Genomic DNA, 16,270 nt, shown 5'->3' on the forward strand with positions numbered 1-16,270 from the left:
TTAGAGAAACCTTCCCCTGCTTTCAGGTGTTCGAGGAGATGAAGGGTCTCTGTGGGAGTAAAGCACAGCGTTATCACAGCATGGCACATAGGAGAAACCCTGCCTCCGAAATGATTCATTTCTTTTTTTGAAGAAATAATCTATCTAGCTGAAGGTCAACCTGGAGCACAGCAGCGTTGCAGCCTGCTGTACGTGTGTACAGGGCCAACGGTCGGCTTTAAAAACGGCGAAAGTCAAGGAAGCAAGTAAAGTAAAAAAACAACAACATGAAGCCACACCAACAATGGATTGAATCAGGTATTTTCACCCATGACAGCAACCCTTAAAACCCTGCTAGTGTGTCAGGCTGCAATCACTGTCAGTCAAACCCTCCTCCACCCCCAGGGTGGGTCCGCAGAGACCTCATTCCAGTGGCTGACTGGGCCGGTCCTCTGCAAGCCAGTGTAGGTCCTGATGGCCTTCTCTCCCACAAAGGGGAACCATGAGCCAAATTGGAACGTCACCACGGGGCATACTTGACATCTTCAATGGGGCAGGAGAAGGTGGGGTTGGGGGGTGCTGGAGGGGGGGCTTATGCCACTGGCTCCTCTCCACAAAGGGGGCCGTACAGGTAATCACACTGAAACAATGGCCCACAGACTCTCCCCTTCCCTGTTTTCACAGAATGGCTGAAGCAGCCAAGGCTGCATTTCAGGGCGCTGTGAGGCCACTCGAACCACGACGCAGAGCTATGGGCAGTGTTAGTAGCAGAAGTAGCGGACGCTAGGGAGCTTTGGCTGGTGCCCTCTTCTCTCCTAGTGCTTAAACCCCTCCCCCAGACCCGACATTCAGGCCGAGGAGAGAGCGAGAGCTGGAGAGGGGAGTGGAGGGGGGCGGACCCACTGGACACAAATCCCAGGGATGAAGACGGGGGATCAATATGGAATGGTTAGGGTGGCAGACGAGGAATGAGCTGGTGACAGCATCGAGAGCCATGCCTCATGTCCGGCAGGAAGACGGAGAGAGGGACTGAGGCGGGCGGGCGGACCAGATCCATGATGGAGGACCAAAGTGGTGAGACGGGTAGCGGCTACGGTGTGGGCGGGGGGAGGGGGGATGAGGAGAGAATGAAAACAGGAAATCGGTCACGTGCGTGGCCGAAAATGTATCGGTAAATATAGTTGATGTTTGCTAGGAACTTTCACAAAAAAGAAATGGATGCGCTGCTGTAGAGGTAGAGATGATGACCGGAGAGGCTGGAGAGTTTGTAGGATGGGAGTTCAGGGAGAAAATAGATTAATGCATTGGATTGGAGACAGGTTTGCCCTAAAACAAAGGAAGAATGAATGCTTAATAAACTGATCAGGCTGATAAAAACATATAAGATAACATGATAACAAATGATTAAATGAAAAGAGAGAAAGAGAGAGAGAGAGAGAGAGAGAGAAACACAGGCAGGCATTATGCATGGTATATATAATGACATATGATTTCATGACAGATAGATAATGTTTAATGTGATGGGGTAATGGTACTAACCAGGACAGAGCGCTATGTTGCAGAGTTTGGTCTGAGTCTCGGGCCCTCCACAGGCCCCTCCCCCTCCTCCGTTCACACACTTCCGGGTTCGGATCCGAGAGCCCCGCCCACACGTCACAGAACACAGACTCCATGACGACCACTCCTCCCACAGCCCATGCACTGCAAACACCCCACCGCCCCACAGACACACACAGACAAACAGACACACACAGACACAGGGTTGAGCAATGACAGTGGAGAGCTTGATAGCTGGTTGGAGATCAGTTCAATGTCTGATCACCCGCACAAGGAAATAAAGAGGAATATTTATGTGATTAAGGAACGAGAAAGAAAAATGTGACATTGCAGGCTCGGCTGAAACCTTTCCATTGAAACATAAATATGACGTAGTGCCGTCATGCTTTAATGTAAGATAAAGGTCAGAGAGTGTGAGAATGGACAGCTTGACATTTGAGTTGATGCGGTTTGTCATGACAAAGGGGAATTCACACGGGATGTTTGGGCAACCATCCCCCCCCCCGCTGGGGAATGCTTTCGATCAGTGCAATGAATACTCTGGGGTCCAGAATAGAGCGGGAGACTCCAGTGACTTCAAACACTCGGAAATGGAACAGTAATTAGAGCATTAAGCGTGCTTCTCTAGTTTCTCTGACATTTTGCAATCGCTCTTTTAACACTGAATTTCGGAAATAAATAGCCGAAAACAGTTGGTCACAAAATATGATAAATACGTGGGAGTTACGTGGGTTGCTATGAGGATATGTAATGTAGATCCTTGATCCTTGTTTTCGAAATTATCTTTATGTCAACAATTCTGGAAACACAAAAAACAACTTTAACTTCACGGAGAGCAATTGCTTCTGGAGTGACAACAGAAAATGCAATGTGAGAGCAACAATACCGATAAGACGTAAATACAGTAGGATGGCACAAATCAGTCGACGGGGATTATAACTGATTGTAATTGACGGTAAAGTACATAAACAGACTGAGAAAGATCTGAAATTAGATACATTTTTAATTTCATGGATAGTTGTATGCATCGTTTAAAATTCTGCCTACTATAACTACATACAACCACCTCTCCAGTGCCTTCTTGGGAAAATAGGAGATGCCAGTGCATAAGCACAATCATTTAACCTCTGACTTCCCATCGCCTGGAGTTCCTACATTTATCAAAGCCAGACTGAGAGACCAGCCAAATTCAGCTGGGCTTATCACACGGACTGCATCTATGAATTTTCATTGAATGTGATATATTCTGCAGTCATGATGAAAGGCCACAGTAATTACCTTCAGCATCATCAACGAGTGTGCGTATATGTGTGTGCATAATAGATGTATGTTAATGGTATTATTAATATAATAAATATGCATATATTTAGATATATACTATAACAGCGATGTAGCAAATATTTGAAGACACAGGAATGAGGCCTATCGGGGTGTGAAGCCGTGCTACTATTTATCAAACAACACAATGCTGTACCGATGCATGTACAGTATGTATAATTAAAGGACTGAACTCAAGTGAGAATATCAATAAACTGTGATTAAATATGCATCAAAGTCTGCCAGACATGCAGGTTGTGAAAGAGGGGTCAGCAGCACTGAGCGAAATAACACTATTAATGAAAAATTATTAATGATATTCATAGGTAAGCCATAGCCATGCAGATCTGCTTGCTAACACCACACAACCCCTCCACCTCCCACTCTTGCCCTCCGTTCGCCGTGTATACATATGGGCAAGGACAAAACTGGGTAAACATGAAGACAATGATAACCATTATATCCAATTCCTGTTTGCCGTAAGAACGCATACCACAAAGTGCATAACAAAAACATAAACACAGCCTCTGGTATGTAGACAGATCCCCTAATAGAAGAATTGTGTAAAGGAAAGAATGGAAGAAACATACCAAAAGAAGGCAAAAAGAAAGAACAAAGAAAGAAGGAAAAAAAGACAGACATGATGTATATGTGTGTTTGCCACGGTTTGTTCGAGTGCTCATTGGGTTCATGGCTGGCTTCTTGCATGCACTCAGGCTCTTTGGCTCCCATAAAGAGCACCGATTGACTGCTCACTGACCTGGACGTACTCGTAATGCAGCAGTGTGTTGCAATGTATTACATCATGCACGTTTTGTTTGAAAATGTCACTGAATCTAGAACCCTTCAGCACAACTTAGGCAGCAACTCCACATAGCAATATTGCATAGGTTCACACTATTCCTTTTGGTTTTTCATTTCATTTCTTGGATATTAGTTCTTGGAAAAATGAGCAAATTTAATGTTCAGGTAATTATTGTTATTCTGATGGTCGCCCACTTATACACACACACAATCCCATTAACACATACACACAAACACACACAAATATGTGTGCAAGCATAAATCCTCCTTTACTGACAATAAACACATGAATGTGTTATTTTAACACTCTTTTCCAAACAAAGTAGCTGGTAAAGAAAATGCAAAATTTAGAAATCCACATACAATTCTTAGCCCGAGGACTTGCACAACCAAATTGTGCAATTCTTCTGGGTAGATGTGTGAAGATATACCTCCTAAAGTTAATGTAGGAGATTGAGATTTTGAACAAATTGAGATAGATTGAGATTTTGAACAAATAGTTTACCATTGATGTAATGCCTCATCTTCAAGTTTTTACTTTTCATATTTTTGTTGAAATGCCAAAGTGTTTGTTGCCTTGTACTCAGCTATCTGCATGTGTGTGTATTTATGTGTTTGTGTATGCCATCAATGTGTTTAATGCGCGTGTGTGATCAAGACCATGGATCGTTTCACCAAACCCTGGGAGGTGAACCCTGAACCGTGTGTGTAGATGTGTGGATCTTCCTCCACGGTGTGGTTGAGCAGCGGTTGCACGGATGTTCATGACCGAGAGAGGGTTAAGCTTCACCGCCACCTCATGAAGAACCTCGCTCATTATAACACTCATACACAACGACAGTACTACAAAAGTCTTATATAAGCCATGTGGATAATACGCCCCCCCTCCCTCTTCTTCCTAGTCCTCTCCGGCTAGGGGGGGGTATAGGTAAATAGGGGGTTCACTTACACTTTAAGTGAAAGTGTCCATCCTTACACGAACAGCCTCAATCGAGGAGCTAGAGTGCTTATTGACACAGTGTGTATGTGTGCATGCAGTTTTCTGCATGTGCGCCATTGTGTAGGCTTTTACCCATCAACCTCCCGCCCATCCCCGGCTTCCCATTGGCCCGGCCAACTTCCAGAGGTAAAGCAATTAATAAACCATAAGGCCCTTAAGACTCTCATGCACAATCCGACAGAGTGAGAAAAAGTCAGCCATAAAAGTGCATTAAATTGCCCTCTGGTTTCACAAACAAACCCCCCCCCCCCCAGCACACACACACACACACCACCAGAATACTTAGATTTTAGTAAACCCCCTCCCCCTCGTCAAACTCCCCATTCCCGTCGCGCCCGAAGAGCGATCATAAGACTCATGTGAAAAATAAAAGGGAATAGATGGAAATAATGAAAAGAACATGGCGGACCCACTGAAATCCCATCAAAGAGGAAGCTGAGGGTATTAATATCGACAGTGAATGGAAAATGAGGCACTTAGACATACAAATTGCATTGGACCATTAGCATAAAAACAAGATTAGCATACGAACCGACAGGGAGAAAAATATCCCCCTCCTCTTTCCATACGCCCCCCCCCCCCCCCCCCCCCCCCCTCCCCTGCTGTCTCTGGTGGCTGTGGTGGAAGTGTCGTGTAGGGGGGGGGGGGTTGGGAGGGGGGCGGGGAGGTGATGAGAGGTTTCAGTAAACAGTGACTGATTCCTCTCATGTGGGTGTTGGAGCACCCATGTGCCCAGCCATTAGGCCCAGTCAGACGTGTATTCCAGACACCACGAGGCGCTAAACACGGACACAGACCCACACGAGCGAAAAATACCAGATATGCGAAACACACGTATGTGCACGCAAACACACAGTCACGCACACAGACACACGCACAGCGATCGTGTAACATAGAACTATCGACATGCTGCGGCAGATATCAATATAGATTTCTCCAACGCAGGATTGAATCATGAAACGCTGCTGGATGACTGAAGTCATTTTTCACAGCACGGCAGGAGGTCAACATCGGAACAGCTTTCATTAAAGACCACGATGAATATTGCAGAATTCATTATCACACCGTTTGCAGTGAGGGAAGACTGGGATGGTTTCCTCCCAGTACATCTGTGAGTCAACAGTTAACTGAGGACAAAACAGACTGCAGAACGTCTAACAGACATTTATGTGCTAGACCAATAGCTGTTAACAATGGAGGTATCGGAATCGATAGCTTGTAGCTAGCAAACAAATTTCTCCTACAGGGGATTAATAAAGTTATATCTTATCTTATCTTGTGGGATAGCTCCAGCCACAACATTGTAAGAGCTTTCTCTGTCCGTCTTTCTCTGACTCTCCGTTCTATTCTCCGTCTCAGAGGGTGAGCCGCTGGAGCTCTATGTGAGTTTATTTTCTTTTCTGTTGGTATTTGTTTGATCAAGTTCTGTTCATCCAATTCGTCCATAAAGGTCTATTCTCTTTAGAATCCAATTTTTAAACTTGGCCATATTCTAAGTTTTGATGTGATTTCCGGGAACAGTCTGCGAGCAAATGTATACACAATCAAACAATCTGTCAATCGTTCTCTTGCGCAAGATATTCTAAAACAGTGTTTTCAATCTCAGGAACGCAAAATGTGGTTGCTTTACACAAAATGGTATCAAATAGAGCCCATCTATATTGGAGTTTATAACATTGAAAAAATAGAGAAAACAAAACCAATTCTGTGAGAAGACCATCATGAATTAAGTATCCGAGCAAAGAGGGTTAATAACCTTTAAAGCCTCATATTTGTCTCTTTGCTAACAATACAGGTTTTTTAAATAAAGGGATGTGATTGGCAAACCTTGCAACCTACCCTGACAACAATCATGCATGGACCCCTTATGAGATGTTGACAAGACTTTGCAAAAAATGTCATTGGCCAAAAAGGATAATTCTTCTGGCTTCAAAGGCCTTTTTATGAAATGCTGTCCTATGTCTCTAGATAGTTGCAGGATATTTTAATATAGCTTCATTCATTTGACAATACATGTAGGCTCCTTTGAATTGTGGCAGGGACAGCATATGGGCTACTGTCATTGTTCATACTTTGTAATGAACACAATGGAATTCATCTCCAAGTTTAGTTTAAGGTTTTGTTAACTTAATTGTAAGCGAAGCCCCTGTTTCAGCTCAATATCGAGCTGAAAGTTGAAACATCGACCTGAGAGTTTTAGGTAGGATTCTCATGGTTACAAGCAAAGACAACTTTGTGATTGTTCCTCTTTTTTTTAAGCTAGTAACTTAACCCTCACTCAGACGCAGCCATCAACATCAAACAGCGCTCGGCACATCCACCCACCCCTCTTAATCGGTTTCCCTGACATAAGCCAACTCGGAATCCGTTGAATTGGGACATATCGCAAGTTTTGATGGCCAAATAAGCAGGTCCAATATGTTTTGCTGAGACAAATTAAATGAAATGTCACTAGCTATGCTTCCCACAAGTATGCTTTAGTTAGAGAGCTTGGACATGCAGACTTAAAGCAGAGGTTTGCCTTTCACACTTTGCCAATGCATTTGTCTTGTGCTACCAAGACTATCATTTTAGTTGAGAAAATCCATGTGTTGGACCTTTTCAACATTGATTTTCCTCTTTTGGATTGATAACGGAAAGTTTTTAAGTTGTTTGTTTGCGTATAGATATAAACATAATTGGGAAAAAAGGGGATTTCGGGTGGGTGGAAACCATGTTTTTGAGGCCAAAAACGAAATATCGTGTTGAGCCTGGTTTCTTTGGATGAGGACTAGGCATGGATACCCATAGTAGACGATAATTTCTTTTAAAATCCCGCAGCCTCATTTATGTGATCAATTTGGACTGCAAGATCCTTCCGGCAAAGCTGAATCCCTCCACTAAGTTCAAACAGTAATTACGGGGCCCTAATGAATTTGTTCGGGAGATCAATGGCTTATGCTGTAGTGTATTGGCTGGGAACAAAGTCATTATCAAGGAAAGCTAATCAGATTATTAGACTGTGCTCTATGTGTGTGAATAGAGGAATAGAGGAAGAGGTGTTTGGAGATAAACGGTGGCTATCTTTAATCTATGATAAAGGGTTTGATATTAGAGGTGTGGATGTTACATGGGCTTTCCTTTGTGGTTGAAACTACAATGTCATGAAAAATGGCTTCCCCCTTATTTCACCACACTATGTATCTCACTCCCCTGCAATTCAGAGAATCAGCAATTTCCATCTTTTCCAGATGCTACAATAGAATTATGAAAGCGTTGTGCAATCCTGCAATTATTCAAGTGGTCCCGCAAATGGCATGCAATGTTGCTGTGTGACAGTAAGAAAGCTGATTAACACACATTACTCAGCACTTTTTTACTGTATGTGCAGTCTTTCAAAGTTTTCCTTTTATTTGGTTTCATTGTTATTTGCGCTTGAGAGAGCAAAGTAGTCAACCTGGCCGCTTGTTATCTCCAGAAACATGAGGACTTTTTAGACTGCAGAGGAGGTATTTTCACTCGTAAACCACATAATAGCCCACACAGAGTGCACCTGACCAATTTACCAAAATATGCATTATGAGCGAGAGCAGAAAAATATCACCCTACATACTAAACGCTACAGGCTAAATCCTTCATGCTAAAAGCTTAACGCTACACACTTAACTCTACACACTAAAGGCTACAAGCTAAAAGGTACAAGCTTAATGCTAAATACTAACCGCTACACACTCACACAAATCAAACATTGCATGCTAAATGCTACAAGCTAAAAGCTAAATATTAACCACTGCATGCACACTAACACAAATAAAACATTACATGGTAAACCCTACAATCTACAAACAGCCCCATGCAGAGCACCCTCCTCACCCGAGCCTGTACCTGAGCTGATGATCCCGGTGTCACCGGGACAGGCCACCGTGTTGTTGCACATGCGTGTCTCCCGGAGCGCGCCGCTGCACAGCGTCCCGTACGGGGAGGACACGCAGGAGCGGGTGCGCACCTGCCAGCCCTGGCCGCACGTCAACGAGCACACGCTCCACTGGGACCACTCCTCGGCCGCCGGGTCACCTGCTGGAGTGGGTGGGTGGTAGGGGGACATAAGGGGATCAGGTCAGAGTGACAATCTGTTGGATGGTGGGGGGGGGGGGGCTAGTCAGGTGGTTAAGCCACAGTCTGAGTCCAAAAGGGTTTTTATTGTGGAGTTGTCATTGACAAATGCATTGTAAAAATGCAATGTGAGGTGATTTGGATTAAACGGGTCGGTTGAGTGTATAAACTGTTAAGAGAAGGGGTAGGTTCAAAGGTTTGATGAAAGGAAGGGATGAATAGAGCTTAAAAGGTCCTGGCAATTTGCGACATTTCATGCTTTATATATGAAAATACTATTCAAGGCATCTCTGTAAGCATCGGTGCACAGTATAAACCCTCTGTGTAGACAGAGTCAATAATATCGACCAATCCTCTCATTTCACAATGTTAGGCAGACACAATAAACGGGCATGTCAGTTTGGCAGTATATTTGATTGAAAAATATTGCCAACAAACTCGTGACTGGTTTGTTTCATTATAAGAACAGACATCTTTGCCGTGTATGCTAAATAATAATTAATTGAGGTAGCATCAATTGATTAAAATACGACAAGTTGCTGGGTAGCATGAGGTATGAAAAACCAATATTTTGCAAAAAGTCTCTTCTTATTGTTTATTTTATTTTCTGGGCAGCCCTCACTGACAAATGTTACTGGTTTGTTTCCTTTTAACCAGCAGCGTTGATCCAAGGCTTGAATAACTTCATTGTCAATGGTCAGTATGGAGGTTTGTTTTCTGACATGAACAGTCTAGACACCAAACAGCGTCTTTTATGGGAGGGGATGGTCACAAAATGTTGGATTGGTGTAGACAGCTGAAAACACAATTGTCCTGATTCTTATGTTTTCTAATGGTACTTCACCTCACAATGTACAAATGTAGGAGAAATCCTGTTCATGTGAATGTAGATGGCAGGGACCTTTTAATATATGGATATCAATGTGCCCACTTAGTTTGGGAAGACAAAAGTGTGCAAAAAAGTCTCTTACAAATGTCTTAAGAAGTCACTAAGTCATTAAGCAATAATAAAAAACAAAGACTGTTGAACTTGGAATAGTATCGGAAAGGCTACAGAAATTTGGTTTGCATCCATACATTTTTTGGTTTATTTTAAGGATCAAGCCTATTTACCCAAATACCCAGAGCAGTAGTATTAATAAACCATAATAGAATATTTATAAGGAGACTGATGACATTATTGCCTATTATACATTCTAAAAGAAATGTATTCAAATCTATGCAGAATTAGGGTTGCATGTGCAAGCCTACTACGCAGGCATTTATGCCTATAGGATTGAGGTTGATTTGAATATGGAATGGAAAACTAATACGATATGAAAGCCGTTATGGAAAAGGGGGGATTTTATTTTCTTATAAAGGAACCAAATTATTCTGAGCCCAGAATGATAATTCATGTTGTAAGCCATTCATGAGCAAGCAGTGCAAGTGAATATGTCTCGGTAAGTCTATCACTCTCTATGTGTGTGTGTGTGTGTATGTGTGTGCGTGTGTGTGTTTGTTGGTGCGTGCGCGTGTGCGTGCACATGCATATTAGACAGGCAAAAGACAGCAACCGAGAATGTGCAAAAGACAAAGGGGGGAGGCTGTGTGTTATCGCTTGAAAAGTCGACAGATGTCTTGCGCAAGCTATCAGTTCCCACAGAGGAAAGGGCCTGGGGGGGTGATGGTTATGGTGGTGGTGGTGGTGGTGGTGGTGGTGGTGGTGGGTTTGGTGGTGGGTTTGGCGGAAGGCCAGGCGGGGATGGGCGCGGTGTATCGGGGGGGGGGGGGGGGGGGGGGGGGGGGGTTATACAGCGGACGCCACTGTTTAAAGATGTCACCCGTTGCCTTCTGCCTGTCTCCCCCGCTAATTGTTTATGAGGCCCGTGTCCTTGGACAGAAGCGTTGTCACATGGCGAAGGGAATGAAATTAATTGCATGTCGGTTAATCGCATTACATCTTCATTAACACGCAGTGAGTCAGGACTTAAGCTCGTCGTACGGGTGCCCGGAGGAGCCAAAGCAGGGAGGATGTTGGAGAGGAGGGGGGCGGGCATGAGAGAAGGAAAAAAAACGATGCATGAAAAAGTCATGGCATCACCAGGGGACTCCCCTTCAATCCCCTTCCCCACGCTTACCCCATTGGGATCCCCCCTTTCCCACACACACACACACACACACACACACACACACACACACACACACACACACACACACACACACACACACACACACACACACACACACACACACACACACACACACACACACTCCACAAATATTTGTGTGCGAGTGTCTTGATGTGCAAGGTTGACAATAAAGCTTGCGTTCTTGCGCTGTGATGTGCAACGTGTGGCCAATATCTTCAGTAATAGTCTTTGTCTTTGAGGAATACAGCGCATACACAACAGTGTGATGTTTTATTAATACCTCTGATCCGCTCTGATCATATTATGAAAGGCTTCCTTTTAACTAGGGTTGCTATTGTCTATTCGAGTAAACGAGTGCACACAACCCTAGTCATTTTTCCGACATCTTATAATTGCCTTTAATGTTAAGTTGTTATGTATTTCGGTCAGGATTTGAAGGGGGGTATAGAATGAAATCGTCCAGAATAAAGCATTCCTCATTGCAAATTGGGGTTGAGACTACAACAGGTTTGTTCGCCAACACATAGCGGCTGGAGTTCCCCCGCATTTGACGAGTTATACAATAATGAGCGCCCCCCCAAGAACGTCCCGACATCAAAACTGAACATAAAATTGATAGCAGCATAGCGCTACTGTGGTGGTGTATTCAAATAATCACATCTCAAGTCCTTTATGTAGTTTGAAAGTTTTTTTTATACAGCTAGTGTAGGCAATTTGGAGAAACCAGCCAGAGTAAGCTAGATTTTCAATGTATCCAAACGAAACAATCCCAGCCCTCCCTTCAGGCTTCCCTCCAAAGCCACCTAAAATACATAAAACAAGCTTGCTAGCTTTAGCAATGGGTCAGCCAAGCCGTGTGGGTAGGCAGGCAGGCCATCCAGGAATTGTCCAATGATTGGATGGTCTAATACAGAACTGTGAACTGTCACAGATGGTTCTTTCTTTGTATTTGTTTTATTGATTGCCGCATGTAAGTAAAGCAAATTTTAACAAATATTAAAAATATGAAAAATTGCCTACCCTAACTTTGAGAAAGAAAGATATCGGGCTAACACTTTACAATAAGGGTACAATAATTAACAATTAATTAACATTAGTGAATAAAGCAATAATCATTAATTAACAATTGATTAACAGTTAATTAACATTAAACCAGGGTTAGGATTTACCCTAACCCTTACCATTCAATAAATAATGTATCAATTAAGAAGCCATTTTTAAATGATTACCAAACCATTATTTGACTGTTTATTGTTAGTTAATATTTATCAATTAATGGCAAATTAATTGTACACTTATTGTAAAGGGTTACCAATATTGGATATATGTTCACCCCCCTAATAACAGCGATATGACCGGTATGAGTCCCAGTGGGTTTAGCAGTGTTTATCTTCAGAATCGATAGGGCTTCTAAGTTTCATCTTTTTTATATTTTCTATCGCATGCTCAAAGTGGGTTTGATATGCACCATGTATTCGATTAGTTTGTGGGTATTTCTCGCATCCATTGCACACTCCCTCATGTGAATAAACTTTACTGTTGTTTTACCTAATGATGGTGTGTAGAAATGCACACACTCACCTGTATGCATGTCTAACATGAAGAAGCACACACACCCAATCACACATGTATACGCACCAGCACACAGACACACATCCACTTGCACACACCACTCCACTCACCTGTCTGTGCCTGAAACACACCTGGCTGGTCTGCAGATCGTGGTCTCTGGGTCTTTACCTTCAGGTCGTCCTCATACGGGTCTTCAAGCGACAAGCAGCAGAGAGAGAGAGAGAGAGAGAGAGAGAGAGCGAGAGCGAGAGCGAGAGCGAGAGCGAGAGAGAGAGAGAGAGAGAGAGAGAGAGAGAGAGAGCGAGCGAGAGAGCAAGAGAGAGAGAGCAAGAGAGAGAGAGCAAAAGCAAGAGAGAGTGGGAGCAAGAGAGAGTGGGAGCAAGAGAGATAGAGAGAGAGATGATGCATCTGATTAATTTGTTATGTTAAACTGGAACATATAGGACTCTGAGGAGGACCCTGAGGAAGAAATCGGCAAACAGGCACAAAACTGGCATATTAAAAAATATCAAACGTCAACAGTAATCTTAAACCGATTTGTAAACCACAAGGTGAAACTATGTCCGGGCAAATCTGGAGAAAAAATGCAAAGATAAAGGAGAGTCTTGCCTTTGTTAAAAAGATACAAATCCTTGTTATCGACACTGAGGGAATCAAGATTAAAGAGAGAGAGAACTTCACAGAAACATGCAGAAATAATTCCAGGACATTTGATTTAAACAGGCATTAACTCACAGGGCACACAGAGGGGAGCGGCCTGTCTATTTGCAATCTCTGGAGCAAAATGTTGGGTTTTCACCAGATGAAGACTTCACCATTCCCTATAGGCTTGGCGAAATGGTAATTAATTCAGTTTATGTATTATATTTGTGTACTACCTGCCCATGGGACTTTCCCTGGCAGTCACATTTGCGAAAAGAAAACGGGCTACTCTGTGTAGATACCACATCAGATCGTTCATAGTCTGCGTAGACATCTCTCTCTCGCTCTACATTTCTGTTTATTAAGATGAATTCCCTGCACTTGGGTTTCGGAGAAACAACAGTGGGCCGACCCCATTGTTTTTCTCTGCAGTCTCGTTTTAGTCTCAGTCATGTGATGCGACACACACTGATTTGACGGTTTCGCAGCTCTTGAGAGATGTCGATTCAACAAATGGTGTGTCTCCCTGTCGGAGGGACCTTTTATAAGGCAGCTAATCCTGCGAATAAAAATACAATATTTGGTCTTCAGAAGCATTAGTGGAATGAGGAGCGGGTGCAGCTGCTCAGGCTGTGTTGTGTTTTTTAAACATGTTTGTGTGTGAGTCATCGGGAAGGATGAAGCTGGACGGGGGGGTTAGCAAAATAGTAACGAATGAAGAATGAAATGAAGAATGAATATCCCTGCCCCACCATGCAGCTTCTCTCTCTCTCCCTCACCCTCTCCCTCTCTCTCCCTCCCCCCCCGGGTCTGAAGGAAAGATAAGGATCAGTATCTGACTGTATTGAGGATCAATGGGGATATAGATCCCGTCCCTTCAACCCTTCCTCTTTAGCAGATAAGTCATTGCATACTTCACCAAAATCCTTTATATCCGCCTCTCAGGTTTTGTCACGAAACCTGATCACTTTTATATTCATATATGGTTTTTCATACTGTTCCTAACAGCGGCACTGCAAAGTGGGTACGAGACCGTGCAGTAAGCACCTGGTGATTTACATTAAACTCATCAGCTAATACGCACGCTGCCTTGCCCCTGGAGGACGGAGTGATGCCAAGCAAACACATCCCCCACTCAACACATACACACAAACACATAAATACCAACAGGATAGGGACAGGGGGTGGCAATAATAAAAAGTATGGCTCATAAATGTCAAATCAGTAGAACGGCCCTGAGTCTCCGAAGACCAGCTGGCTGGGAGGAAATTGAAGATGAGCCAGTTAGCGCTAGAAGTCCCATTGTCATTGTACCACTACTTACACCAGAAGCCTGTAGCGTGTGTGTGTGCGTGTGTGTGTGTTTGTGTAGAGAGATTGCAGCTGTGTTGGGAAAATGGCGTGCATTCATGGAAAATAGCATGACACTAAGAACTGTATTGAACCCACAGTTGTTATATATTTTGCTACTGTAGTGTATGTCATTCAAAAAGCACTTACAATTTCAGAAAATGACCCATATGGTTGCATGCAAACACGCACACAGCTGAAATATATAGACCAACAACAGATGCACACAAATGAAATATAAAGGCACACATACACGCAAAACAAAGTCACAGACAGAGCCACAGATACACACACACACACCTGACTCCAAAGCCAAGTTATTTGGCAGTCGTATATCAAATCTCAGCTTATAGCCCTCTGGTGCTGTCCATTTATTCTAGGGTCCATCTGGGTGAGCCCCAACTGATAGAGGTCCACCATAATGGGCTTTTTATAAGCTACTGGACAGACAGCACACTCCATCTCTCTCTCTCCCTCCCTCTCTCTCTCTCGGGCCTCAGTCTCAGTCTCTCTCTCTGGCTCTCTCTCTTCTAACTAATCCTCTCATTCTCTTTCTCTCTGTCACTTGCCTCCCTCCATCTCTTTTTACTGTCCCCCTCGCTCCATCGCCTTTCTGTCCTTGTCCTTCTCTCTCTCTCTCTCGCTCTCTCTGTTTACCCCTTTTCTCTTTATCTCTAGATCTCTCCCACAGTCCCACTGACTTTCCGTCGCTCCTCTCCTTCCTTTACCCTCTCTCAAACTCAATACCTCTCAGTTTCTCGGCCGCAAGCGGTAAAGAGAGACAGTCGGATTTTCTCTACAGCTCAATAGTCTTGTTGTGTTGGCCCCCGGGGTCATTTGTGTCCCCTTAAAAAAAGATTTGCCATCAATTTTGTTCTCAGTCTCTCTCACACACACACACACATATAAAGGAATAAGCACAAAAAGAAGAGCACACACACACACACACACACACACACACACACACACACACACACACACACACACACACACACACACACACACACACACACACACACACACACACACACACACAGCAGGTTGTTTTCGAAATGGCCAAATGATCCTGTTCTTTTCCCTTTTGTGCGCTGCAACATTACCTTTTTCCATCTTGAGGGGTATTTTGGTAAACCATGATAGGGCCCCAAGTCGGTCGGCCTCTGACCTCCCTAGCTCTGCCTTCACCCTTCCCTTCGTGCTTCAGCTCTGTAACGCCGAGGACGTGAGCTCATGTCCTGAATCCAACCCGAGCCAAGGCCCACCACAGGCACCTCGCCCGGGCGCATCAGTCTCCCTTTAATCGATAGCTTCTGCAAAGTTTCCAGAACAATCCATTGCAATGGAAAACACGATTACAACGCTGCCAACCCCATCCGTCAGTTATTTTACAATTACAAACCTGGGGCTTTGCATGTGTGTGATGTGTGTGTGTAATCTGTGTTTGAACCGTCTAATCTTAACAACAAGTCCGCCGGCAGAAAAAGTCATTACCTGCCAGGGCTCTATTAAGAGTGTATTATGAGTGTATTAAGATTATTTACACATGAATCACAGACACACACACACACACACAAACACTCATAAACCTGTAAAGCATACAGACCCCCACACACACACACACACACACACACACACACAGAAACTATGCAACCTGTTGAAGAGCACATTATGCAGAACGCAACAACAACCGCTGGTCCCATGGTGGGTGACTTCTGCTGCTGCTGCCGCTACCGTCACCATGGCAACACAGCTAGAATACAGAGTCGGGTGGGTAGGTGGGCGGACGGCGTGAGGGGGAAGCTGGGTAATCAGGCTCGGCGGGAGG

The 16,270-nt window shown here is 43.9% G+C and overlaps 1 protein-coding gene across 1 annotated transcript in view; it reads right to left on the reverse strand.

Annotated features, from left to right (window-relative positions):
* The window catches only part of adgrb2 (adhesion G protein-coupled receptor B2), a 159,246-nt gene that overhangs the window by 98,962 nt on the left and 44,014 nt on the right, over positions 1–16,270 (reverse strand). The window contains exons 3-5 of the mRNA XM_056583195.1: positions 12,564–12,644; positions 8,522–8,710; positions 1,519–1,680 (exon numbers count right to left, since the gene is read on the reverse strand). Coding sequence (XP_056439170.1) covers positions 1,519–1,680; positions 8,522–8,710; positions 12,564–12,644 — 432 coding nt within the window. The remainder of the gene's footprint in view (positions 1–1,518; positions 1,681–8,521; positions 8,711–12,563; positions 12,645–16,270) is intronic.

The sequence above is a fragment of the Gadus chalcogrammus genome, chromosome 22 (genome assembly GCF_026213295.1).
Source record: "Gadus chalcogrammus isolate NIFS_2021 chromosome 22, NIFS_Gcha_1.0, whole genome shotgun sequence".
Taxonomy (NCBI): domain Eukaryota; kingdom Metazoa; phylum Chordata; class Actinopteri; order Gadiformes; family Gadidae; genus Gadus; species Gadus chalcogrammus.